This window comes from Coenobita brevimanus, chromosome 14, assembly GCF_032717465.1.
Source record: "Coenobita brevimanus isolate Jiangsu-jjx chromosome 14, ASM3271746v2, whole genome shotgun sequence".
NCBI classification, from domain to species: Eukaryota; Metazoa; Arthropoda; class Malacostraca; order Decapoda; family Coenobitidae; genus Coenobita; species Coenobita brevimanus.
Genome location: NC_136967.1, coordinates 10,213,583 through 10,241,281, shown reverse-complemented (window position 1 = coordinate 10,241,281; position 27,699 = coordinate 10,213,583). Strand labels below are relative to the sequence as shown.

General features: G+C 43.1%; 1 protein-coding gene across 1 annotated transcript; it reads right to left on the bottom strand.

Moving 5' to 3' along the window:
- Positions 1-470: 470 nt before the first annotated feature.
- On the bottom strand, positions 471-22,490 carry LOC145418219 (carbohydrate sulfotransferase 1-like). The gene is made up of 7 exons (XM_080286696.1): positions 22,485-22,490; positions 21,533-21,679; positions 14,964-15,053; positions 8,846-9,284; positions 7,839-7,971; positions 7,218-7,276; positions 471-891 (listed from the first exon to the last, which is right to left on the bottom strand). Exons 3-7 carry the CDS (start codon positions 15,046-15,048, stop codon positions 471-473), a joined length of 1,137 nt encoding a protein of 378 aa, XP_080142822.1. The 5' UTR covers positions 15,049-15,053; positions 21,533-21,679; positions 22,485-22,490.
- Positions 22,491-27,699: the final 5,209 nt, after the last annotated feature.

Below are 27,699 nucleotides of genomic sequence, written 5' to 3'. Positions count from 1 at the left end.
CTGATAACTAAATTAATTCCCTGATTTAATTATATATAAAAAAAAACGGAAACGGCCCTCTGTTTTGATCCTTTGTAGAATGTCCCAGCACGAGTGACGGCCTTGCATGGCTCCATCCCCAAGAGATGCCTGAAGGCTGGTCATCTACTCTACAGTGAAATAGTTCTATCCCCTACAACAAGTAGAAAGTAAAATACGACTGGTTGTTACAGGTTTTGAAAAAACTTCCCTCTACTCTCCAGAACCTCATCAGGATGGCGCTGTGGTAGCGAAGAGATAAAGTCCCCTAACTATGCACTTCATAATTTACTCCATATCTTACGCAAAGAAAAAATTAATAATCCACTTGACACCTCACCACTAATTCCCCATTTTACACATGGAAAAAAATATATATACTATGTTTCTCATCACTCATTCACCACCTCACACGGAGGAAGAAAAACTAGAAAGAAAATCATTTAAAACTTTTATTGCAACGTTCCGGGGGTCTTGAAGAGGGAAATTTCGAGGTTCCTGACGCGGCTGACAGTTCCGAAGATGACGTGACCAAGACGATCCACTAGCTCCCCGCATGCCATTTCAACGCCCTCCAGTTCCTCCGGCGTGATCTTTAGCCGCCACTTCTGGTAGATAGTACTCGTGTCTCTCACTGTGGACCAAGGCGTCTTCCTCGTTAATCTGTTTACCTGAGTGTGGGACCGCAAGTACGAGTAAACCTCCCTGGGTAGATCCGGATAAGCTCTCTCGCTTAGTCCCGTATCACTGAGTTTCTTGTTGTTTTCGTCTAGTGTGGAGTGAGAGGAAGCCCTTTCGTTTGGGTCCTGGCCCCTCAGGAATCGGAAGAGCTTGCTGAAGTGGTGGAAAGGGTCGCGACACAAGTCCTCGTATCTGTGGCAGAGTTGGTTCTCAGCTCCAGGGAACTTAGGAGACAGGAGAGAGAAGGCGAGAAAAGGAAGTGTGTGTGTGTGTGTGTGTGTGTGTGTGTGTGTGTGTGTGTGATTATATATATATATATATATATATATATATATATATATATATATATATATATATATATATATATATATATATATATAAACACAATCATCATCATCATACAGACCTTTCCCACCCTAGGGCAGGGTGAGGAGTAGCAACGTCCAGACAGCCACAGTTTGCCTAGTTTAATAGGCCACGCTTCCATTCATTCATCATTCAAGCCATCGAAATCCTGTCTCCATCAGACAAAAAAAAAAAAAAAAAAAAAAATCACCACGTTCTGTAGCTTCACATATACCTATCTGATTGACCCAATCCGAACGCTGTCACGTTAAAAAAGGGTGCCAAATCCTTGGTTACGCGCTTCTCCGCATAAAATTCATCCATCCAGCTCGGTTTCTTGTCAGTCCTTTACCCTCACCAACTTCCACAGCTCTCTTTCTCACACACTCATCCACCATATCCCTCCACCTTCTTGGCCTACCTTGCCTCCTCCCTCCTTCAAATTCGCTCAGATATACCTTTTTCACCATTCAATTGTTTTCCATTCTCTCCACATAACCAAACCATCTCAGTACATTCTTTTCTATTCTAGTGTCCACAGAGTTTCTCACTCCGCATCTTTCACGTATCACATTATTCCGTATCCTATCCACTCTTTGTACTCCACATACATTCCTCAGCAGTTTCATCTCCACTGCTCTTACTCCTGACTTTTCATTTTCATGCCATACCACAGTCTCACATCCGTATGTTAAAGCTGGCACTAACACTCCTTCATGTATGCCTCGGGCACCTGCAACGATCACGCCCCTATTTCTTGTCAAGGCCTTTATAGAACCAGCTACGTTCCTTCTTGTCACTATACTTTCTACTTCTTTTGCACATTTTCCTTTCTTTTCTATCACTGTACTCAAGTACCTGAACTCTCACCAATTCCAGTCTCTCTCCATTCACTGTACCATCACACCGGGAGTCACCTTCTCTCTCAATAACCATCACTTTACTCTTATCTACACTTACTCCCAAGGCACGACGTTCACAGACATCTACAAAACGCTGCACTAGTCTTCTAAGCTCTTGTCTGGTATTTGCGAGCAGCACTGCATCATCAGCATACAGCAAATTTGAGAAAGTCCATCCCTCACCATTCATTAGCAACGCCATCCCTCTCTCCAATACTCGTGTTTTTACTTCTCTCATCACCCCATTCATATGTATATTGAACAACCATGGGGACATCACGCAACCTTGTCGCACGCCTACACTGATCATGAACCATTCACTTATATGCCCATTTACCCATACACATGCCTCATTACGATCATAAAAACTTGACGGCACCTAGCAGCTTACCTTCTACACCGTACATGTGCAAAACCTTGCGCAATCCTTCTCTGTCTACTTTGTTGTATGCTTCTTCCAGATCCATAAATGCCATAAACACCTTTTTGTCATTCTCATACGCCTTCTCCACTATCTCTCTCACTGCAAATATTTGATCCACACATCCTCTGCACTCCTAAGGCCACCCTGTTCGTCACTCACTAGGACTTCTGACATCTCTCTTACTTTCTTTAAAATAATTCTTCCATATACTTTCCTTACAACACTCAATTGATTTATGCCACGTTAATTCCTGCAGTCACTTTGCTCACCTTAATTTTTGTACAGGGGTACAATCACTGCCTTTTTTCCACTCTACTGGCACAGTTTCACTCACCCATGCCTTTTTACATATCTTCAACAAGCACTTCATTCCACTTTCCCCACTACATTTAATCATTTCTGCATACAACTCAACAAGCGTAACTGCCTTCCCATTTTCTAGCAGCTTCACAGTGTTCTTCACCTGTGCGAGTGTCACGTTTCCTGGCACTGCATTCCTTCTCTGTACACCCCCCAAACCAATCATGTTAACAATCGGTTTGTTCTCTCCATTCCCATTCATCAGACTTTCAAAATATTCTTATATATATGTAAAAGTAATACGAGTATAGGAGATTGGGGAATGGCTGGGAGGAGGAGGGAAGTGAGAAGGGAGGACGGGATCAGCAGGATAAAGTAGTGGAAGCAATTAAGAAATTCAAATTTGGGAAAGACCCAGGAATTGATGGAATGTGTGGTGAAAAGCAGAAGCATGGAGGAGAGACTGTAGTAGAATGAATATGAATGGTGTGCAGATTGGCCTGGAGGAAGGTATAGTCCTGGAAGATTGGAAGTCAGATATAGTATAATTATTCTCCTGTACAAAGGAAAGGGGGGGAATGTGTGGTAATCATAGGGGCATTTGTTTTCTTAGTGTAACATTAAAAGTATATGGTAGGATACTTACTGACAGAATCAAGGAAATAACGGAGGAATTAATTGGAGATCAGGGAAGAATTAGGAGGGGAAAAGGTTGTGTAGATCTGATATTCATCCTTAGTCTTTAGTGGAAAAGTTTCTAGAGAAGGGAAAGAAGTTGTATGCGGCCTTCATAGATATGGAGAAAGCATATGACGGAGTGGATGGACAAGGAATGTGGAAAATATTAAGAATATATGGAGTAAATGGGAAGCTGCTGAATGTTGTGCAGAGTATGTATGAAGGTGCTAAGATTGTAGTGCACGTAGATGGTGAACTGATTGAATTTTTCTAACTGAATGTTGGATTGAAACAGGCATGTGTCATGTTTTCACGGCTGTTCAATTTGTATATGGACTGGGTTATAAAAGACATAAAAGATAGGGCAGTGGATGTTGGAGCAGTCCTAATGAGAGACGGCAGCGTTTGAAAACTTCCTATTCTGCTGTTTGCAGATGATTCTGCATTGTTTGGTGAAGACGAGGGGGAACTGCAAGGCTTGGTGGATGAATTTCTGAGAGCGTGTAAGAAACAGAATCTAAAGGTGAATGTCGGGACGATTAAAGTTATGGTCTTTGAAAGAAATGAAGTCACTGAATGCACAGTGAGGTCCGATTATGGGGAAATGGAAAATGTGAGTGCATTTAAGTACTTGGGCAGTGTGATGAGTAAGGATGGAAGTTTGGAGGATGAAGTGCTTGAAAGAGTACAACAAGGAAAAACGGCTGCTAGTTCTTTGAAAGCAGTGATAAGAAACTGGGAAGTGAACACGGAAATTTAAAAAAGGTCGCTGCATAATAGTATTATGATACCAACTCTAATGGATGGAAGCGAAGCTTAGACCTCACTGGAAGGACAAAAGAATGAGAGCAGTGAAAATGAGTTATCTGAGGGGAGCATTTGGAGTTAACTTGGTGAGAGAGACTGGCGAATGAGGAAGTGAAGGAGCGTTATGGTGTGGATGTGATAGAAAGCGTTCGGAGAAATACACCGCGGTGGTTTGGCCATGTGGAGAAGATGGAGACCGAGGGACTAACGAGGTAAGTGTACTGTACAGTATGTGAGTGAGGTGGAGGAGGGCAGAGGGAGGGGGTGGGGCCGAGGATGAGATGGAGGGATGGAGTTGAGAAGTATATGAGAGAGGGTGTGTGTGAGCTGGGGGGAAGGCAGCGAAATGGCGGGGGAGGGGGCGACATGGAGACGATTTGTTTTTGGCCACTCTTTATGGAATTATGGCGTCTGGCAATCTATCTATCTGTCTGTCTCTATCTATCTATCTATCTATATCTATCTATATCTATATTTATGTCTATCTCTCTATCTATCTATCTATATACAGTATATAGATAGATAGATAGATAGATAGATATAAGAATGTGTTTTTATTTCCGTGTTTGAGTGTTTGCATTTATGTGAATATGTGCGTGCGTGTGTTAATATACGTGAAAGTGCATGAGTGAATAATTTATCTCCGAAGGCTGGAAGTACAGTCTGGTTACAGTCAGGGTTCTAAAGCTACTGTACATCTATGAAATACTATACTTAATCAGTAATGAGCAATTCAGAAATATATATAAAGGAATACAACTACTTAATGAAGACTACAGCTACATTTTACTTACCATGATTTACATAATCCACTATTAAATAGGTCGAACTCTTTCCCTGCGACAGTAAAACTTACATCAAGTTAAATCCTAGAGATTTTATGCAGGAGACAGAAATCTAACGCAGTCAGATGGTGAAAATAATCTCAGTAACCCTTCAGCTAAGAAGGCTGTTGTTCCTATACCCGGGTCTGTTTGGCCGAGCAGACTCATCGACCACAAGCAAGCGGCCGCCTCCTAGTGGCAGACAGCGCCTTGCCAGGGTTCGAACAGGGTCCTTCCACATTGTAATATGCAGTGAAAATTGAGGAGACATAGCCCCCCATGAGGATAAGATGTGTGTAGGAGATATGTATGGATAGTCTCAGAGTGAACTGTGGCTGAGGTCCCTGCTGGGGAGTGCTTTGCAAGGCCAGATGCCGGGCCTTGGCCCTACGTTACTTCCTATGGTAGTACCTATCGGGAAGATGGTAGTCATCCACCGACTACCTTTCTGACGGGCTAACGGGTGTTACCTACCCTATGTCTATGGGTGACCCGCGACTATACAGGGCAGGGGCATCCTTCTTCCCTGAGTCGAACACATGCTTCGGCTGCATACTCCAGCAAGATGTTAACCAGAAGCACATAGCTAAGTTTAACTATGTTGGTAAAACTTGGATGTGTGATTCTGGAACTTGGGTATGTGATTCTGGTTGACTGCGGACGTTTCTATTCTGCGGTGAGAAACGCTACGCAAAGGGTTATTTCTGGGTTACTTTATGTCACTACCAAAGGATTTTTATGTTTACTGCCCGCGGCCTACTACCACAGTTTGTCCTGGATGTACCTTTCTCCCTGTGGCCAGTTTCAGATAAGCTGAGAATAATCCTGTCCCACAGATTGGTAAACTTTATCGTACATTTTTCGTTCCCTAACCTAATCTAACCAAACCTTAACTTGACTTACCTCACAAAAGATAACTTGACTTGCCATTCTTCACGTAACCTCACCTTTTTAATCTATCTTACGGCATGTTAATTTACCTAGCTCAGTCTAACCTAATCTAACCAACCCCACTGTACTTTATGTTACCTAATCTAACTTAACTTTATGTTTCCCAACTTAACCGAATGTAATTTATCTTAATCTTACAAATTCTAATCTTAAGAAACTGAACCATACGTATCCTAATATTACCTTACCTAATCTATTGTAATCTGTTTTAACCTAACCTTACTTAACCTTACCTAACCTGATCTAACCTCGTATAATCTACCCTAACCCAACAAAACCTGGACAAGCCTAACCTTCCTTAACCTACCCTGTCCTAACTTAAGCTGGATACAGGGTTGGTGGCGTGTGGCAAATGCAAGTCTACTAGTACCAACCTGAAGGCTACTACCAGAACTGGTTTTTTGAAAAAAAAATAATCAGCAACCAAGCAAAAAAATAAGAAATAATAAAAACTAATAAACAAAAGAAATTAAAAGATAGCATCTCTAAGCCTATCTCCTCTCACAACAACTGTAATGCTTCCTGCTACACCAATCTCTTCTCAAACAACACTTAACCGTGGGTGAATACTTTGTGCGAGACAATCTGACACTACATACGATGGCTACTGTACACCTGCTTTTATAGAGATGCCATCTGTTGCTTGCCTGTGACCCTTCCTAGTCCGTATCGTTATCCTGTGCACATTTAGACAACAATTATTATTATTATTTTTTTTTTTTTGGGGGGGGACTATTCATTCTGATAATTTCGAATATATGGCCATATTCTAAGTGGCACTGTAGGTTTCGAAGCATCTGCCTTTTTGCGATTTATTATGCCTGCTACACCCTGGTATTCTTTTATACATTATTTCTATATATTTTAGTACCTACATAGTTTGCATCAATAACAAACAAGACGATGCTGACGTCTAATGTGAAGACAAATTGCCGAATGAGAGGTATTGCGAAATCTCCAAAGCGATAATTTTATACTCCATAATTTTTCAATCAGTTCTTTAACCTCTTCGGCATTATTTTTCCCCTTGCTACCGCCAGTCGCTTTTAATAATATTAGTGCTAACTACCATTTCCGTAAGCGCCTGTATTCTGGAACAAACTCACCTCATTATTATTATTATATTTCTGGGGGCAAATGATGATGATAATGACTGATGACTGGTGTTAATGATGATGATGCCTGATGATAATAATAATCATCATCATCATCATCATCAATAAAAATAATAATGATGATAAAAAAGGGCATGGCGTTGTGAAGGGGTAAATTATACCATCCACTCACTTGAGGAAGTAGTAGCGGCCGGGGTAATCTCTCTCCATCTCCGCCCTCTCGTCCAGGTCCTGCCAAGCGAGTAAATACAGTATTGTCAACAGTTCGTTTATCCCCTCCTCTCTCTCTCTCTCTCAACTGTCAAACTCTACTGAGATAACACTAACTTGACCAGTAGCTAATATTTAAGGTAGGAAAGACTGGTCTCCCCTCATTTGTATGGAATACTACAACTGTGAAAAGTCTGTTAAACAGGACTGGTAATTAGCTTTATAATTTTTAATACAACTAGTAATTTGCTCTTGATTACTTAATACAACGAGTAATTAGCTCTTGCCCCGAATAATAATAACGAAAATTCGAGTAGACTCTGACTTTTCTTAGTACAAGGGAGTCGTCTTTCCGGAGGCATGCTTTTTTTAGAATAATAAATCGCCATAAGTGCTCTACAGTATGATGAATTAAAGACAATTTTTTTAGAAATACTTCCTTATGAAAGCGTGCCTATGAGGAGTCAAGATTCCGGAGGCTTGAATGGTGAATGAATGAATATGCGGTCCACTTCAATGGGCATGCTGTTGATTAGTTCTCTCTCTCTCTCAACAGGCTGGGGTACCTCAGTAAATCTCTTACCTCGAGCACTTTGTTACACATGTCCTTGTTCCTGAATTTCCAGTCGACGCCGCTCATGGAAGTGTGAGTGCCCCGAGGATCCCGCACCAGGTGGATCACTTTCAGGTCCACATCAGATAGATCCAGCAGTCTCCTGGGGAACAGATTTTTAAAGGATCTTTTAATTAACCCTTTCACTGTGGCTGGTGAACTGTATATTCAGGGGCTAAAGTTCACCTACTGTCCCACTGCTTCTACTTCATACTTCGGTCATGTTCATTATCACTTTCCTCCCTGATGCATTGTGTCTCATCTATGGACACAGAAATATATCAAGCCTCTTTCAGCACAGGAGTAGCAGTCTCAGAGGAAAGTAAGACGAATTCGTGCCCGGAATTTACATTTGGCTATTTTATTCAGGCTAACACCAAAAGATATTGTTAAGCTAAGGGACATCCTAGCAATCACTGGCTACAAAACTATCACGAATTGGTATACCTGGAAATTATATGTGGCTTACATGATTATTACATCCACTTGAGAGAAACCCTACGAGTCAAAGGACTAACCGGTTTTCACGATAAACAAGTCTCCAGATCAATTTACTTCCATATTTTTTCCGAATACATTCCCTTTAACATTTACTCTAATTTGGTTGTGAAATGTGTGAAAGTTGTAGAAATCAAGATGCAAATATAAACAAACATTCTTACACACAACTTAACTCATTCAACCCGAGGACGTACTTTATTTTTGCTATTCTCAGACGATTTTAATTACACTGAGATTTTTTTTATGGGTGGATGTAGATATTGCCTTCATTTACTCCATCCCTACGAAATGTGTCCCCTAAGCTGAAAATAATCGTGTGGAGGTTGGATTAAGACAGACAGACAGACAGACAGACAGATAGACAGACAGACAGACACAGACAGACAGACAGACACACACACACACACACACACACACACACACAAATGTTCTCGGGCTAAAGTGATTAAGCTAAAGAATGACTGCAGATACGTCACCTAGTCCAGCGAAGCCGAGTACGGATGGTCTTGATGATCAGCAACGGTTCCCGGCAACAGTTCTCCACCACCTCTCTGTAAGATATATCCCCCTTCGACTTCCCGCGGGTGTAGGTGTGTTTCACGTTAATATAGGGAAACTTCCCGATATACAGGACGCTCTCTCGTATGTCACAGTGGAAGTACCGATCCAGTTCGTCCTGTATCGTGGCTTTGGTTTGCTGCGAGTGGTTCAAGGCTCTGATGGGTTCATAAAAATACATGTTGTTCCCCTGCGAAGCCAACGCCTCCCCAAGGAAGCTGGAGCCGCTGCGTCCCACCGACGACAGGAGAAGAATGGCGCGGGTGCGGGGCTTCTGGGGCTCTTTTTCATAGGGACCCTCAGGTGCTGGAATGAAGCCTCTAACCCTCCGACTCTCAGGCAGAATGTCAAACATACCTGAAAGGCAACAACGATGGGTGGTTCCTATACTGCGACCTCCTTGCCTCTTTTTTATCATCGTTCGACAGTGTTAATTGATTTTCATCCGATCTGAACAAATTATGCACACCTTTTATATTGTAATCATCTAGAAAAATTAATGACTACAGATAAACAAGACTTGTAATACTATATATTGGGGAGATCATTTACTGCACCCTCCATGCCTATTTGCCGGTGTGTGTGTGTAATTCACCGGGTCGGTCAGGATCACCTGATGGTCGTGATCGTCAGCTTTTACCCTCCCGGAAGAGAGCTGAGAGCTCATATAGTCCGATCTAAGGGCAAGGCTGTGACCTTCACACACACACACACACACACACACACACACACCCGTCCCCTTGCTCAAGGGGGACAGTAACCACCCACTTCGTCAGTGAAACTTTTCCCAACCTGAGCGAGGCGCGAACTCCCGTCTACCAGATGGCAAGCGAGAACGTTACCACTGCACCAGCGAGCGGTGTGTGTGTGTGTGTGTGTGTGTGTGTGTGTGTGTGTGTGTGTCGGAGACTACTTAGCGTTACCAATGCCTACCCTGTCTTATTTATTACATCCCACAATCCTTTTCCATAATTTATAGTGTCTACCTTTTTAAGTCATCGGTTACGTGGAACAATACTAATTTCACGAGGCAGGGTAAATTTTGGCAACACTAAGCCATCCCCGCAACGCACTAACATTCAACAGCTGAGTGGCATGGTGGAGGAAAAATATGGACCATCCTATTTACAGTAATACATGCCTTGCTTATCTATACTGTCACTCTTTCTATTTTTTCGTTTAGGTCAATCAGATCCGCTACAGATATCGTCCAAAATGTGAGACGCGTAATTATACTAACCATATCAGTACTGATTAACACGTGAGAAATGATTAACACCGTAACATAAGTTAAATGTGAACCTTGGTGTGAAGCTAATATACCGGCATCTGCATAATGGACTCTTGGACATATGTTGTTTTTGTTTTCTTTAAGTGCCTGCACCTGTTCGAACCCGTCAGTTCATAAGGGTAACAAAATTTCTGACACACACACACACAACACTCTAGTCCAACACAATTCCACGCAACACAACACTTTTACATGCACTACTCTCACTACTGTACAGACACCACTTCCCTTCCATTCATGGCCAGTATGGGGGAGGATAAAGTTTAGCCATAATTCCCTGAAAGATTAAGTTTCGATCCTGCAATGAATCTCCTTATGATAATTATTGATATACAGTTCTCTGGCAATGATGATCATCTTTGCGGGTGGAGGGGTTAACTCCTTCACGCCAACGACCTTTAGGTTTATTCTTGTTACACCCACACAATTTTATTCAGCTTAAGAGTGACACTTTTAACTGGAGGAGTTTAACAAATTTCTCATCAACTCCTTCACTGCGACTGGTATTTCCTTAACTAAATAAAATCGTCTGGTAGTAGCAACAATGTAATACAAAAACGACCTCCATATGTTGAAGAGACTTAAGTCCTTATCGTTTAAACTGCGAAGGGCAAGGCAAACCTTCAAGTTCTGACAGATAGTTATGGGACGCCTAGCGAAGATATTAAACATGATTAGCCAGCAATCCCACATTACGAGGTACTGTCAGCAACGCCACACAGTTCATACATGTTCAACGTTTGCCATGTACAGTACCTTAGCAAATAAATAAAAATGGGGCTCATCTTCTCATTTGTTACTTAAGTACTTGTTACATAAATCTTCGCGATGTATTTTAAACTTTTTTCTTGCTATTTTGTCTGATTTTTCTCTAAGCTTAGGAGGAGAAATAAGGTTTTCAAATGGTCAATGATGACTTTCTAACTCCATCACTACAAATGACTTGTCCAGTGTTAATAAAAGTGTCTGAAGGTCTATCTATCTATATCTATATACCTAGGCTGCTTCCCCCATGGAAAGGGAGGTAGCCGAGACAGGACGACACACTCCCCATTTACTCATCCATTCAAACACAGTCATTCGCATCTTAGCCCCAAAGGGGAGAAGGGACAGATCCTCATCGAACCACACCACACATGGGTCAACTGTGCAGTGCAATCAGTGACATCCGCAGCAGGGCCCGACAGCAGAGCTGGTTTATCCCTGCCACATCATAATAGACCCATCCCCTTACTCGCACCTGACCTGACTAGCTAATCAGACCAAATGCGGGAGAATATCCCCTCAGGGCTGCGTCATCATTTATTCATTCACAGTTTCTCTCCATTTATTTCTGTCACGCACAGCCACTCTTCCTTGTTCAACAGACATCCCTCTCGCATCCAGCGCTCTCTTCACACTGTCTATCCATCCTATTCGTGGTCTCCCTCTCAGCCTTACACCTCTCACATCAGATCTAGTTATCTTTTTCACCAATCGCTCATTATCCATTCTCTCCATATGCCCAAACCATCGCAACATCCTCTGCTCAACTCTACCAGCCATCTCCCGAACAACTCCAGTTCTCCTTCGCACTTCATCATTTCGCACTTGATCCATACGTGTCACTCCACACATACTCCTCTGACACCTCATCTCCATTACATTCAAACTTTTCCTCTCTGCTACATCCATATTCCATGTTTCAGCCCCAAATAACGCAGTCGGTACCACAACACCCTCATACAGCCTTCTCTTTACATCCATTCTAAGCGAACGACATCTAAACACTTTTTTCATTCCTCCCAGCACCTTTCCTACTTCATTTATTCTAAACTTCACTTCTGCATCTACTCTTCCATCCATAGCAACATGCGACCCTAAATATTTAAAACACTCCACCTCCTCAAGCAACTCACCATTCAAAACTATATTCATCCCCCTACCATCTGCCAACCTCGTACACTTCATCACTTTACTCTTATTGTCATTTACTTTCAATTTCCTCCTTTCACACACCCTTCCAAACTCCTCTACCAACTGTCTCAATCTTTCCTCTGAATCAGCCACCAGTGCAGTATCATCTGCAAACAGCAGCTGCTTAAGATTCCACTCTCCACCATCGACATTCACCAGACTCAGACCTCCACCTAAAACACTTGCATTCACCTCGCTTACAACACCATCCATGTAAATATTAAACAACCAAGGCGACATCACACATCCCTGTCGCAGCCCCACTCTCACGGGAAACCAATCACTCACAGCATTTCCCACTCTTACACACGCTCTACTATTTAGATAAAAACTTTTCACCCCTTTTAGTAACCTACCATCAAGTCCATACAATCTTAAAACAGTCCACAAAGCCTCCCTATCAATTCTGTCATACGCTTTCTCTAAATCCATGAATGCCCAAAACACATCCTTGCCTTTCGCTAAATACTTTTCACACACTTGTCTCACAGCAAACACCTGATCCACGCATCCCCTCCCTCTCCTAAAGCCACACTGCTCATCACCAATTACTCCCTTTGTACCCTCTCTAACTCTCATAATTAACACTCTACCATACACCTTACCTACAACACTCAACAGACTTATACCCCTAAAGCTAGTACATTCATACTTATCATCCTTGCCTTTATACAGTGGGATCACACAAGCACTTGCCCAGTCAACTGACACCAAACCTTTTACAAAGCACACATTCAACAATCTTACTAACCAGGCAACAGTAGTCACTCCACCACCCTTCAGGCATTCAACAGCACACCCATCCATACCTGCAGCTTTCCGTTTTCATCTCCTTTACTGCCTTCTCCACTTCCTCCTTCGTGATCAAAGAATCATTCAACTCTCCCAACACATTTATTCCTTGCACCCTTCCGTCTGCCTTAATCTCAGCCACCCTTTCCTCCTCTACATTTAACAATCTTTCAAAATACTCTGCCCATCTCCTCCTTACTGCATCAATCTCAATTAACATCCCTCCATCCTCTGCTTTTATTCGCTCTTCCTTCCCCGACTCTCCCCTTTTCACCTCCTTCCAAAACATTTTCTTATTCTGTTGAAAATTCTCAGTCACCCGCCTACCCCACCTCTCATCTGCTGCCACTCTAGCATCACGCACAGCTCTTCTCGCCCTATTCCTACTTTCCTTATACCTCTCATATGACACCTCATCCTTTCTCTCCAGCCACACTTCATATGCACGTCTCTTCTCTGCCACAGCCATACTTACTTCCTCGCACCACCATTCACTTCCTTTTCTTACACCACCACCCACACACCTCTTCTGCATGCCCCACCACAGCACTCTTAAACAACTGCCATTCCTCCTCCACACTGCCATTTTCCTGATCTTTCACTTCGTTCCACTCATCTTTCAATTTCTCCTGATACTCTACTATTTTCTCTCTTTTATCCAACTCACTCACACTCAAAACCTCCCTGCCACACCTAACCCTCCTAGCTCTCACCCATCTCATACCTACTCTTAACTTTCCCTCCACCAGGTAGTGGTCAGACATACCTCCACCCTCCCCTCTAAGAACTCTCACATCCAACAATCTTCCTATTACATTCCTAGACACAACCACATAGTCCATCAAAGCTCTATCAACAACCCTTCCACCCTCCTGTCTCACCCATGTATAATTATAAATATCTTTCTTCTCAAACAGCGTATTTCCAATCACCATCTCTCGCTCAACACACATCCCTATCATTCGTTCCCCATTTTCATTTCTTCCAGGCACACCATGCATACCAACTACGCCTTCAACTGCTACATTTCCCACTCTAGCATTCAGATCTCCCATTATTACCACATTCACATTCGCTCCAAAACTCTGCAGACACTCATCAACATCATTCCAGAAAGACTCCCTCTCTTCTTCATCCCTTTCACTACCAGGCCCATATGCACTCACAAACACTCACAACTCCCGTTCAAATTTCGCTTTCACCCACATCAGTCTCGATGATACCTCCTTCCATTCAATCACACACTGCTGTACTTCCGGACTCACTAACATGGCCACACCTTCTCTTGCCCTTCCTCTTTCAACACCAGACAATTTTCCAGTCACACTTCCAGACATAGACTCACACTTCCCTTTCATCTTTGTTTCACTCAAAGCTAACACATCCAACTTTCTTCTCACAAACATTCTCCCAATCTCCTCCCTTTTAGCCTCAATCGTACTACATCCACGCACATTCATAGACCCAATCTTCAGGGTACGGGGATAACTCAATCCCCCATCCCTTTCCCTGGCCTGCCTCTTTTTAGGAACTAAAAAACAGAGGAGGGGGTCCCTAGTCCCCTTACCCCGACCCTTTTAGTCGCCTTTTACGACACGCAGGGAATACGGTGGCAGTATTCTTCCTAACACAACCTGGCCGCAGAGTAGCAGTACCACTCCATAGTGTGGCCAGATTGTGTCCCCCCCGCCACAGGGGGTAGCAAGAACTAAAAAATAAAAATCATCAGATTCAACAGGTTAAGTAAACGACCTTAATCACACCAGTACTAACGCATCTCTCATCTTAATCGAGTTACTACCAGACAGTTTAATTCAACTTCGGGAGGAACTCTAGCTGTGAAGGGGTTAATGAAGGCTATACTTAGCTTCCCAATTTTGAATAACCTCTCCTAAGCCGAATACAGTCGCCCGGTGGTAGCAAGACTAAAAATAAAATCACCTTATTTGATAGAACTAAGCATACGACCGTCACGTCCGTAAAAAAAACCATCCTACCCGAAGACATGAAGAGGTTGAGCAGCAACAGGAGACAGGTGAAGTAGGTGAATAGGAACACCAGACGTCTCCACCACACGTTCATCTCGGCTGCACTGGAATAAAAATACTGAGCATGAGCTGGAACAACAAGCATCTCATCCACACAATCATCTACAACAGTCGCCTCCGCCATGATTCGTCTCTATTGCATTGGAAAAGAGGATTATTTGTATAACAGTACGGAGGAAGACAAAGTACACGTTCATCTGCAACCATTTCTATTGTACCTTCATCTCCGCTACACTGTAACACAGATTTTATTATCAGGTATATAAAAGCAATTAAATGCCGATGAACGAGACGGTGGCGGGTGTGAAGAATGCGGAGGAGATGATAAAGAACTGGATGACAGCAAATGCTGATGACTAAACAGAGTGGAATGGGTGAACTTAATTGTTTGGGGAGCGGGAATAAACAAGGAAGCTCTGGTGAACAGAGCTGCACTAGCGAAGCCAGGATAAAAAGAGAATTCTCTCCAAGAGATATGCCTGTCACCTCTCCAAATTCAAGTGTAGCCCATACCGAGTGCGTACTTGTGCTATACCCAGTGCTTCAGAGAATTATCAGAAGAGACAATTGTACCGCGTCCTCTCGTTATGTATACTACCTCAAACAACCCATAATTCACGCACACACATACACACACCCTGTTCCTGTCACTCACCCTGACAGGAGCAGGTACAGGTAGGCACAGGCACACGTGGTGTGTGTGTGTGTGTGTGTGTGTGTGTGTGTGTGTGTGTGTGTTTATAATGGTGCTTAAATAAAGAAGGGCCAAAGCAGCGGAAATTATCGATCTCCCAAACACCAATACCTACATGGTCCAGTTTCAACCTGGCTACCGTCTATTCCTCTACATTACTTAAGGGTCTTCCAACCTGAATAAAACAGCCTGGCGGTAGCAAGAATAATAAGTATTTCAATATTAGAGGTCGCTCCTAAACTGAATGCCCAACATGTAAAATGCATCATCAGCTTGAAGTGACCTGTCAGTTTGAGCGCGCTACTGTCTCCCGTTTTCAGTATTTACATCCTACCCACTCCTTAAAAAAAAAAAAAAAAAATGGTGATGATATGATGATTCAGATCCATGTCACACACACACACACACACACACACACACACACAAACTCAGGGCCAACCTTGGCTTACCTGTGAATAGCCAAGTCTTTCCTCGTTAAAGCCTCCATGCATTATCGGTACATTGAATTTTCTTCCTCTTAACCTAATCACCCACAGTTCATGAAGCTCACTAAATCGACAAGTTCATGAAGCTCACGCAATCGATTTTCCTCCTTAGTACAAGAGAGGACATGTGTGTAGGGTGAGTGGAAAGGAGTGGGCGGAATGGGTTGGGTGGGTGATGGGAGGCGAGGCTTAGTGGGGGAAGTATATCCTGGGATGATGAATGTTGCAGGCAGACTTCTAACATGCAAGTCAGAGGTGGGGGGAGAGGAATGGATGAGGTGGGAGTTGCGATAGTAAGTGATAATGAGCTAATGGGTGAGATTAGCGTCGTAGTGGTAAATACTATCACTCGTAAGTGAAAAATAATGTGTGATGAGAGGACGATAAGTGATAAATGATCTTACCACTCATATAAAAGGACGCAAACAGAGCTCCTTTCAAGCGTGAAAAAGTTTTTTCAGACGAAAGCCATCACATGAGTATTCAACAGCTAGTGTTCAGTGCTGCTTTAAACACACACACACACACACACACACACATATATATATATATATATATATATATATATATATATATATATATATATATACCGCGCAGATAGACTGACAGGCAATAGGTAGGTAGACAGATACATATATAGATATAAAGATAGACAGACATATACGCACACACGCATGCACACGCACAAGTACCGTACCTCCCCCACACACATACAGTACACCTCGGCATCCTCTCTCATGATATTCATATCCTTTTAATATCAAAAGACTGTCTTAATAACTAACATACAAGATAATTACAGACCACATGAAAATAATAAACTGATAAGGAAGAGATGGTCAAAAGTCTCCTGCACTGCTAGGAATGCAGGCCCTAGCAACTGTCACGATAGTCTGCTTCAAGTGCCACACACCCCTGTCCCTCTCCAATACCCGGGTCGAAGATTTCCGTTCTGTATACCAATACCATTTTCCCACTATGCATTACCTTTAATTTTTCCTGGATGATCACCTTTTTTTTTTTACCTAACAACTTATTTTAACCTAACCTTACTTGATACTAAGAAAACAAACCTTACATATAACCTATACTTTCCTAAATAAGAATAGGGCAAAAATTGTATACAAAGGAAATCAGCACCAGGATCTCCTTACTGCGCGTTCAGTTGTCTCTAGCAAGTCAGCCCTCTTTTGGTTTGAACAATAATACACGGTGGTCCATCAATAGTGCTCTACTAGACCTCACTTAACGGTATCTTATGTGTTGCGGGAATGGATTAGTGAGCTGGTGTGGGCGTGGGTATGGCAGTGGAGCCAGGGGGAAAAAATGATGCTGTGAAGACACTGATAACTCTGAGTAAACCGTCCCTGCAACACAAGAAAAGTTGACCAGCAGGTGAAAGAGCAGCGTCATACTGTATATGGACCACCCTGTACATACCAGCGATATCCACCTAAAGCATGAATAGGTTACGGAGTCAATCACGTAATCTGATTATCATGATAATGGTTTATAATTTTGCTACTGCCAGCAAACAGGGAAGTTTCATATAGTGGTTCACATACTTAAAAGTTTTTCTCTCCCTAGTACCTGTTCACTTAGCAGTACAACTGAGGACCTGGATGTAAAGTGGCGGTTACGGGTCCATCTTTAGGGGATGACTGAGACTTAGCAAATATCAAATGTCTACCATAATGCCCTTCGTGTAGCTAATTCGTATTAATCTAAGCCTCCATCTAAACTGATATAACATCCAGTGTTAAGCAAGTGACCAGGAAGATCTAATTTTTTCAGGGAAGGCTATTGCGGAAACAATTTCTGAATGTGATGCCTAACTAAAACTAAGTTTTATGACTGTCCATCATTTTGAACTTTTTCCAGAATGTTTTGGTGCAACTAGTTTTGCCCAGGCATTACTAATTGTACCGTACAACCTTCCTGGCTTGTATTTTGGACAAGGTTTGGCTAGTACAATGCAAAACCCATATATTATATAGGTTTTGGTACAAAGCATCTAGAAATCAATAAATTAATCAATGATCGGCAGTATGGATTTAGACAAGAACGTTCAACTGTAGACATTCTTTGCCTTCTTACCCATCAGATTAACAAAACAACAGACCAACACGGTGAAACACACACAGTAGCACTTGATATATGAAAAGCATTTGACAGAGTATGGCACCGGGGCTTGTTGTCTAAGATGTCAGACTATGGCCTTGCATCACTGGTTCCTCTAATTTCTTCTTACCTTCATAATAGAAAAATGCGGGTCATGGGGTCATGGTAGATGGAAATTATTCTCAGTTTCATTCCACAAATGCTGGCGTACCTCATGGATCAGTTTTGGCGCCAACCCTCTTTCTCATTCATATAAATGACCTCCTATCTGTCACTCACAACCCAATACACTCTTATGCTGATGACTCGACCCTTCATAGTTCTTTCACATTTAGCACCTCCTTTACACAATTTGATATTATAAATTCCCAAATAAACACAGCAATTTATCTGGACCAGGAACTTTCTAAAATTAATCAATGGGGACAAACAAATCTGGTCTCATTTAATGCTAAGAAAACTAAATACATTCATTTCTCCAACAGAAAGAATCCTTCACACTCTCACATATTTTTGAATGATGTCAATATTCCCATATCCACTACAATTGATATCCTAGGTGTTATGCTAAACCCCAACCTAAGCTGGACAGCTTATGTTAAATCTCTTGCTAAAAATGCTTCCAAAAAATTGGGACATGTAGAGTTCGTGAGTTCTTCACTGACGAGCAGATGGCCACAATATACAAAAGTCATGTGCATTCTCAGATCGAATACTGTTCACCACTGTGGAGTGGATGTGGAGCGGTTGCATTGAGGCAGTTGGACAAAATGCAAAATAAAGCCATTAGATTAATCAATAATCCTGCCATTACGCAGGACCTTTCTCCATTATCAGTACTTAGAGATGTTGCTTCTTTAGCATTATTTTATCGATATTTTTACCGTAAGTGCTCTAACGAACTGGCTTCAATTGTGCCTCCCCTTCATATTTTCTCCAGAAATACTCGGGCAGCTGGGAGCGCCCATGAACTCACACTCCCCCGCAATGCAGAACCTCTGCTTATCAAAATTCATTTATCCCCAGAACTACTACTCTCTGGAATTCACTTCCTGGGAGTTGTTTCCCACGAACATTTAATCCACTTCAATTCAAATCCAGTTGTTATGAATATTTTATGAATGGAGGATGCCTTTAGGCACATGGACTTTCTTTTTTTTCCTTTGTTTTTCCTTCTTCCATTCATTATTTTAAAAAAGTAACAAAAATAAATAAGACATAACAGTGAGGGGGCTAAGGAGGACAGAGTAAACTAAACTTAAGAGGGGTACAATTGTCATCCCCCGTCCTCCCACATACCTCCCACACCTTCTGCCACCACCACTGCTGTCACCCTGTCTAAATTTAAACCTCATCTGAACCTAAAGCTCAGCCTTCTCTCACCCACTTTTAACTCCCTTCGGTACGGCGATGTTTAATTTATTGTGCCCTTGTAGTGAAAACATTAATCAATGGATATTTTAGCCCCATTTATAAAATAGCAAGTAAAAGAAGGAGGAGGAGGAGGAAGAGGGGGAGTAAATGAAGAAAAAACAAATCCAACTCGAATCGCCTGGAGACAGAAAACAAAATATACTTTCATGGTACTAAGGAGGTTATTACAACCGTGTTACGTTCGCTCACATACAGTACTTCTTTGTCACGCGGGTTAAACGGTGATGCCAATTCGTTCACATAGGCGGACTTGTGTGTCTGTCTCTCACACCCACTTTCCTGTCTACTCTATCCAGTTACCTACTTACCGATCTACTTACCTACCTACCTACCAACAGTATTTACTTACCCATCGACTTGCCTACCAACCTGCTTACCCATCTACTTATCTATTTAGCCATTTACTTATTTATCTACAGTACCTACCCACCTATCTTTTGACCTTACTTACCTGTCTACCTTTTTTTTATTTGCCTACAACGCTTCCCTACTTACGTAACTACCTCACCTACCAAGCTATACACTTCATCTACCTGCTTACTACCCTACCACCTCACCTACCTACTTATGTACTTAGTTACCTTACCTATTTACGTTTATATCCGACTACCTTACTGGTACCTATTACTCACCAGCCTGCATACCTCATCTGTCTACGTATCTACCTCGTCTTACTACTTCTATCACTCATCTCCCTACTTATCTACCCGTCTACTTCACATATCTGCCCAACTACCTCATCCACCACACTTTTCAACCAAACTAGTGAGATTAAATTAAAAAAAAAGAAAAAAAGATTTATGATAAAATACCGCACTGGAGACTTGTTTATCCTAAAGACTGGTAAAATCATTGATAAATAATCCTAAAGGGCAATAATATCTAAACTTGAAGGGCTAAGCTGTGATTAACCCCCCCCCCCCATTTTCTGATAATTCCCGAAGTGTGTGATGATGGAGCACATCTGACCTTCCGTATCGTTACTGACTTCTCTCTGCATCTGGGATCCACGCTGGTGACATTTAACAATGAGGTCTCAAATGAAACGCAAGCACTCAATTTTAATCCCTCCACTACGATGACAAACCGCTATTTTTTTCTCTTTTTATATCCTTTGAAAGTTTTATTCGGATTAAAAAACACCTCTCGTATGGAAAGGGTTAATGAAGGTTACTGTTAATCCTTCCAGTTAGCCTTCCGAAAGTTGAGTAAAATAATCTGGGGATTACACGAATATCAAACACGACATCGAAGGCCTGGAGATCCAGGCCAAACTTAATGCAGGAGGAGGAGGAGGAGGAGGAGGGAAGAAGAATATGATGGTGGTGATATACTGAAGGAATTTAAGAAATGTCCTAAGGTGTACCAGTAACAAAGGAATGATAACGAGAGTTTTTGAAGCCCTGACTGTTAGTTCTTTCAGTTGAATATGGTCGTCTGATGTTAGCTATTAATACCTCAGTTCACCAACCAAAGTGAATAGGTTAACAACACGAACAGACATATTCACAAACTTACCTAGGATCAGCTCTCTCGTAACTCATCTGTTTATAAACTAACGGCAACGAAGGTAAAATCTTCCATATTTCTTGCTTTTACTAAATAAAAATCTTTGTTACGAAAGGACTATTATAAGCTATATGTCTGTGTTGCCGAAAAGAGCAAAAACTTTCCATGTATTTTTGTTCCTGCAAATCAGTCATAATTACAACCAGTTGATGGTAAGTTTGTTTGTGAATCCGGAGGTCTAGCTGGGTTTACTAGCCACGTCGGTCTTACCTCACCTGTATTAGTGGCGGTGATGGCAGTATGAGACGTTGCTCTCCTCCCTTTATCTCGCCGTCTCACTCCATCCCTGCAGCAACCGTTACTTCTTCCCTCGTCACAATAACTTGAACCTGAGCGCTTCTGTCTCGCAGTCACGTTTTGAGCTGGATCGTGTACACAAGTGCAAACATAAGGCTGTATTCTGAGTGGTTAGGAGACTTTCTAACACTTCTTCTTTCACTATTTCTTTCGCACATTCCACCCTACTGTTCACTTGCGTGTTGCTTGTATCTAATTTATATCGACACATATTGCATTAACGACATACGAAAATATATCAACGTACTAGATACAGATATAAGTTACTAAGCAAGTGGTGCTGGAACCTCCCAGTCTGACGAGAACACGACGTAAATAATGGTTTACGTAATATCGATAAAATGGCCAGTGGACAATAATTTCAGGAACCTCGCGAAACGATGAGACCAACAAATTTTTTTAGAGCCGTATGTAAGTTTCACAGGAAAAAAAAAAAAATCTACAGCACTGGACTACCGGCTGTTACCGCATGACTGTCCGTTCAAGTTTCCTTTAAGCGAGTTCAGGTCTTAGGGTGACTGATGATGATTTGGACTTAATCTACAATAGTATAAAAATCGTCGGTGTGTGTGTGTGTGTGTGTGTGTGTGTGTGTGTGTGTGTGAAGTCTCGGTTCGAGTGTAATACTGGCTTGGGTTTAATCTGCAACAATAATATGAGAAAATGGACCTTCAGGGCGTATGTGTAAAAGGATTAGTCTTTTTTTTCGGTTCGAGCGTAATGTTGCTCTGGGTTTAATATGCAAGAACAAAGACGCCGGTGTAGGGTTTCTGATCGAATGTAAAGCTGCAAAAACAGTCAAAGAAAATCGTTCGGCTGTTTGTGTAAGAGTGGAGGAGAATGAACTTGGCAGCAGGGAGTAGCTCTCACCACACCAACTGGGGACCGACTAACGGGAATAGCCATACTAGCCAATTGCAACTCTGGCCCCTCCCCTTCTCCACCTCACCTCCCCCACGTCACGCCTCCCTTTCCCTCCTCCGCCATCCCTCCACTCTGTCAGGGCGATGAATATTCTGGTATTCCTCTAACTGATTTTTCCTGCTTCTGTTTTAATATTTAATAAAACAAAACTGATGGAATAATGAAGAGAGGAAGCCAACGATTTAATTTAGCCCGGCTTAGACCAAAGTATGAACAGGGGCGCACCAAGAAATTTTCTAAGGGGAGGAGGCCCATTTGCCAGTTTTTCACGTTTTGCTGTTATTGAAATAAATATATATAAATTTTTAAAGGATCCAGAGAGCTAAAGGGGGGGTGGGGCGGGCCTGGTGGCCCCCCCCTCTGGGTGCATCTCTAAGAATGAAGATATTTATACCTTGCTGGTTATTTTGACGACTGCCACTTTATCAATAACGCCAAGCCGTGTCAGCTCGGTGGTCTTCCATTGTGGTGCGGAGCTCTCTTACATGTTTAAGGTGTTCCTTCAAGACGGACGGAAAGAATAAATTTCATCCAGACCACTCCACATCGAAGTAAGGTTCCTGAGTACATTGTTTATGTCAATACAATTACAAAACTAAACAAAAGGGAGCGGCCATTTTTTTTTTTTTTCCTATTGACCATTGGGGCCGGAGCGAGAGCAGCACCCAAGACCACCAACCGGTCTAAGCATCTGACGTTGCCCTGAGTTTACTCTCAAAAGCGACTTACTTCATACTTTCCTAACTCTTAATTTATTCAACATTTTGTTCAAATCAAATCAGATTTGTTTGAATTTACTTTGCCCAGAGACTCTGGCCTTTCCCCTTTCCCCGTGATCTGACTCTTTTCAATCTAGACTCTCTTTGTTCTTGTTTTAACCTGAACCCTTCCATAAAGGTTAACTGACATCGGATAAACTGTTTGATCTTGTCATGTAACCTTGACTTTTGACCTGTTGATCTAAGGGGAAAAAAATCAATAGATCAACCTTCTGGCGATCTTCAACCATCCCACCGACTTTGAATCAAATCCGATAAAAAATGTGGGTTATTTTGTTTACACAGACACACACACAGATCGAACTTTGTCTTTGCCCTGTAACTTTAACTTCTGACTGACCTAAAAGCTGAATACTGTACATTCGTTCTTGACTGACATTTAACACGTCCAAGTTTGGTTTAAATCAGATCAAATTTGCTTGAGTTAACCTTCCCCCTGGGACCTTGCCGTTGACTGATTTTTTTTTTCTCAGAATCGAATTCTTTTATTTTTCCTTATCCTCAACCCGTCCACAAAGTCTGATCTACATCGAACAATACTGTTTAAGTTTACCTTAATCATAACATAGTTGAAAAAAAATGGCAGGTTTACTTCTTGGTTGACCCTAAACACTTCCACCGAGTTTAGTTAAAATAGGATCAAAACTGCTTGAGTCATTTTCTTACCAAACACACAGGCTACATGGATCGAATTTTGACCTTGCCCTGTGACCTTGGCCTCTGCCTGCTCTCAAAACTGAATCACTTCACTCTTCCACTACCCTCAACCCTTCCTCCAAGTTTGGTCTAAATTGGATAAAAATTCCTTAAGTTGATTTTGCTTGGTTTTGACCCAGCCCTGTGACACTGACCTATGATCAGCTGTTCTAAAACACAAGAGGTTTACTCACTGTTGTCCTTCAACCCTTCCTGCAAGTTTGGTTATTTTTTTTTTTTATTTTTTTTTTTTTACATTCGTGAGCGCTCCGCTCGTGCTCACAACATAACATCCGCTCTCGCTTTGGGAACTCGGCTGTGAAGCATACTAGTGAAATGCACCTTTATAATAGTGAAATGCACCTTTCAAGACATGCGTGCAGCATATATTCATACTGGAAATACATCAAGCAAATTCACCATCACTGCACAATTTGTCAACATTGTGCTGAACGACTATGGAATATGAAAATCGGTACGATACATTTGGTTTCACATGCTCACACCCATGCACAGTTGATGAAGTGTGGAGCAACGCCTCCTCTACGGCGCAGCATGACAGCTGCATGTGCAGTACAGCCACATTACCACCTTTCCCCTTGCTCATTAGTATTAGGGTATGGCAATACCTAAATCCTGAGGCCAGCTGTAGTTGAAAGCAAGAATGCAGTAGTCAGAAAGGAGGGGGGGAGGGGGAACGTCATTTATGTCTGTTGCTACCTCAAGTCTGCCTGCCTTGAAATCCCGCGAAATTTTCAGATCCTCTGCTCTGAAGCTCCTTCATTTCTGCACATCTAAGACACAACATCTACAGGACTTTCGGTCTGTTCCTCCTCCCTCCGTCAGCCCACCTTCTCACTTGGCTAGTTCGATGGGCTAACATTTTTAGGTGCGGAAGCAGCAGTAAGAGTACCATGGGCCACAAAAGTATCGGTGCACAATGTGCGTGAAACATCTCGGACCACAGAACGAACGTCACTGAAATATTAGTGTCCGACCTACCACACATTGGTAGCCCTAATGTCGGGAGGTGCCATTTATCACCAACTAGCAATATCCTCTTGCAAACATAATTACAGCAAATGTTATTGAAATGCCGGGGACGAGGCTATCTACCACAGACCTCACTCCAGCTACCACCACAGAAGACCGACTTAGGGATGGGAGGCAGCTTCATTCCACCACCAGGATAGCTGCCATGTGAGTGTCTGAGCAAGACGGACGCCCCTCTCACCCTGAGCCGCAACCCACCCCCACCGTCGCAGCCAGAGCCCAAAGTACTTCAAATGGCCAGCGCTCGTCAGGACAATACCGGCTTGAGACAGTACTCCTGGGAAGGCTCGATGCCTCTCCGACCAGACGTTGGCTTGACGTGACGTTTCACCAGAATTGGCTCGACGCAGTTCTGCTCCTGAACGGCCACGACATATCCTGAGCCGAGACCTATGTGACGTCCCTACTGAACTGGCTTCACATAAGTCAGTTCCAGAGTGGCCACGACGTTCCCCCTCACCTACTGAACTGGCTCGACGCAGCTCAGCTCCAGAGCAGTCGCAGCGTCACTCCTTACTAACTGAACTGGCTCGACACAGTTCAGCTCCAGAGCAACCATGACGTCCCTCCTCCACTACTGCATTGGCTAGACGGGGACTTTGATGCATGGTCGTGAAGAGGGTAGACGTGTTTTTCTCTGCGCTCTTCTCTAGTTTTCAGGGCTGCCTTACCGGCATTAGCTTCTTTTTTTTCACCCTTCTGGTGACGTTTAGGTTTAGCTAGTACTCAGTTACCTCCCCTCCCTGTTAAGTCTTGAACAGTAGGTGTCTGTTCAAATAAACTGAGTTTACCTTTGCTTATCGCCCACGGAGGGTCCCCCCCACTGATCGCTCTGGGGCGTGAAGAAACACGGTCGGGCCTCCCTGGAGTGGTTTGAGAGGGCAACCTCAGACTTAGGTGTGTGGTCCCCGGTTGTTTGTCCCTTGCTTGTTTTCTCCCCTTCTTCCCACTTCCCCCGCTAGGGGGGAGTGGTACTATGGAGGACGCCCCTACTGCCTCCCCCCCCCTCAGGGGGGGAGGTAGTCCTGACCGACCCCTGACTGATCAACGGACTGACAGGCCCCAGACAGAACGGCCCCAGACTCGATTGCCTCTGGACATAAGTGTAAATAATGCTGAATTTGTTCTCATCCATGCTCTAGGTTCCACTCCCTTGAGCAGTCTCAATCCCTTCATGATTAAGAAGGTTATTGATGGCTGTGCTGGGGAGGTGGAACAAGTCAAAAAACTTGCGAACGGAGACCTCCTTGTAAAGATTTGCAATTCTTCCCACGTTAAGGACTTGCTGAAGCTGCGCAAGTTTCATATTTATGATGTCGAAGCCAAGATCCCAACTTCCATGAATTCCTGCAAGGGTGTCATCACTTGCAGGGATCTCATGGTGATGAGTGAGGAAGAGATCATAGAGGAAATTGCTCAGCAAGATGTAATCGATGCCCACTTCATAACAAGATATTCGGAAGGTGTCAAGACGAAGACAGCAACCATTGTTTTGACTTTCGGTAAAGTGTCACTGCCTAGCCAAGTAAAAATTGGTTATGAAATTGTTCATGTGCGGCCATATATTCCCAACCCTTTCCGTTGCTTGAAATGCCAGATGTATGGGCATGGTTCAAAGACTTGTCAGGCTTCCCAGCCAGTGTGTGGCAAGTGTGCAAGCCAGGGTCATGATGCGGAACACTGCACATCTGAGACGGTCTGTTGCTTCCACTGCAAGGGCGCTCACTCCACTTCCTCTAGGGATTGTCCCAAGTGGAAGGAGGAGAAGGAGGTCTGCACAGTGAAGGCAATGGAGGGCATTTCCTACTACGAAGCTAGTAAAACGGTGAAGGAGTTGCATGCAACTCCCACGCCGAATAGGTCCTATGCTTGGCGGTAATGTCCCGTCCTGTGATGTGCTCTGTAGAGACCCAGACTGACCCTGTCTTTCTCCCTCCTGCCACTCACAGTACCTCTCCATCTCGACCTCCTGTCCGCTCCAACTCTCTCACTGACATCCCTAAGGCTTCAACGTACTCTCAGGCTGCTGCTGCCTCTCCATCAGTACTGCCTAAGCGAAACCCGACAAGTCTAGTAAAAGTAACATGACCACCCTCACAAAGTCTCGTCCTCACGTTCTTCCAGTTCCCACTCCAGCGAGGAGAGGAAAGGTTAGCTCTTCCTCGGGGGGGTCAGGGAACCTCGTAATTGACGATAATATGGAGGTTTCCGTGAACAAGCACCGGGATAGGTCCCCCGGTAGTCGCTCGCCTGCCAGCGGAGACAAAAAAAGACAAAGCACACTGGCCCCCAACGAAAATCTTAAACCGTCGCTTTCACTGTATTACAGTGGAATTGTAGAGGTATTGGGAATAAGTTACACAATATAGCAATCTTGCTTTCTATACACAGGCCAGACGTTGTTTGTTTACAGGAGGCAGCGCCTGGAGGATCACCCTGATCCTCCACAGTTCAAACACTACCACTCGTATAGAAGATATGAAGGTCACGGAGTTGCCATTTACACCCACAAATCACACCCACAAACGGAAGTGATTCTAAATTCTACTCTGGAAGCGGTCGCGTGCAGAGTAAAATTTAATAACACGTATCTGTCTATTTGCTCTCTGTACTGTCCTCCACATGGCCCCATT

Bases quoted from the DNA above. Each gene is read 5' to 3' on its own strand.
- LOC145418219 (XM_080286696.1), bottom strand. From the start codon at position 15,048: ATGAACGTGTGGTGGAGACGTCTGGTGTTCCTATTCACCTACTTCACC. The intron at 7,972-8,845 runs GTGACGTATCTG...TCTGTTCCCCAG, and splicing joins ACTCGGCTTCGCTGGACTAG to GAGACTGCTGGATCTATCTG. The intron at 892-7,217 runs GTGAGTGGATGG...ACTCTGCCACAG, and splicing joins GGCCGCTACTACTTCCTCAA to ATACGAGGACTTGTGTCGCG.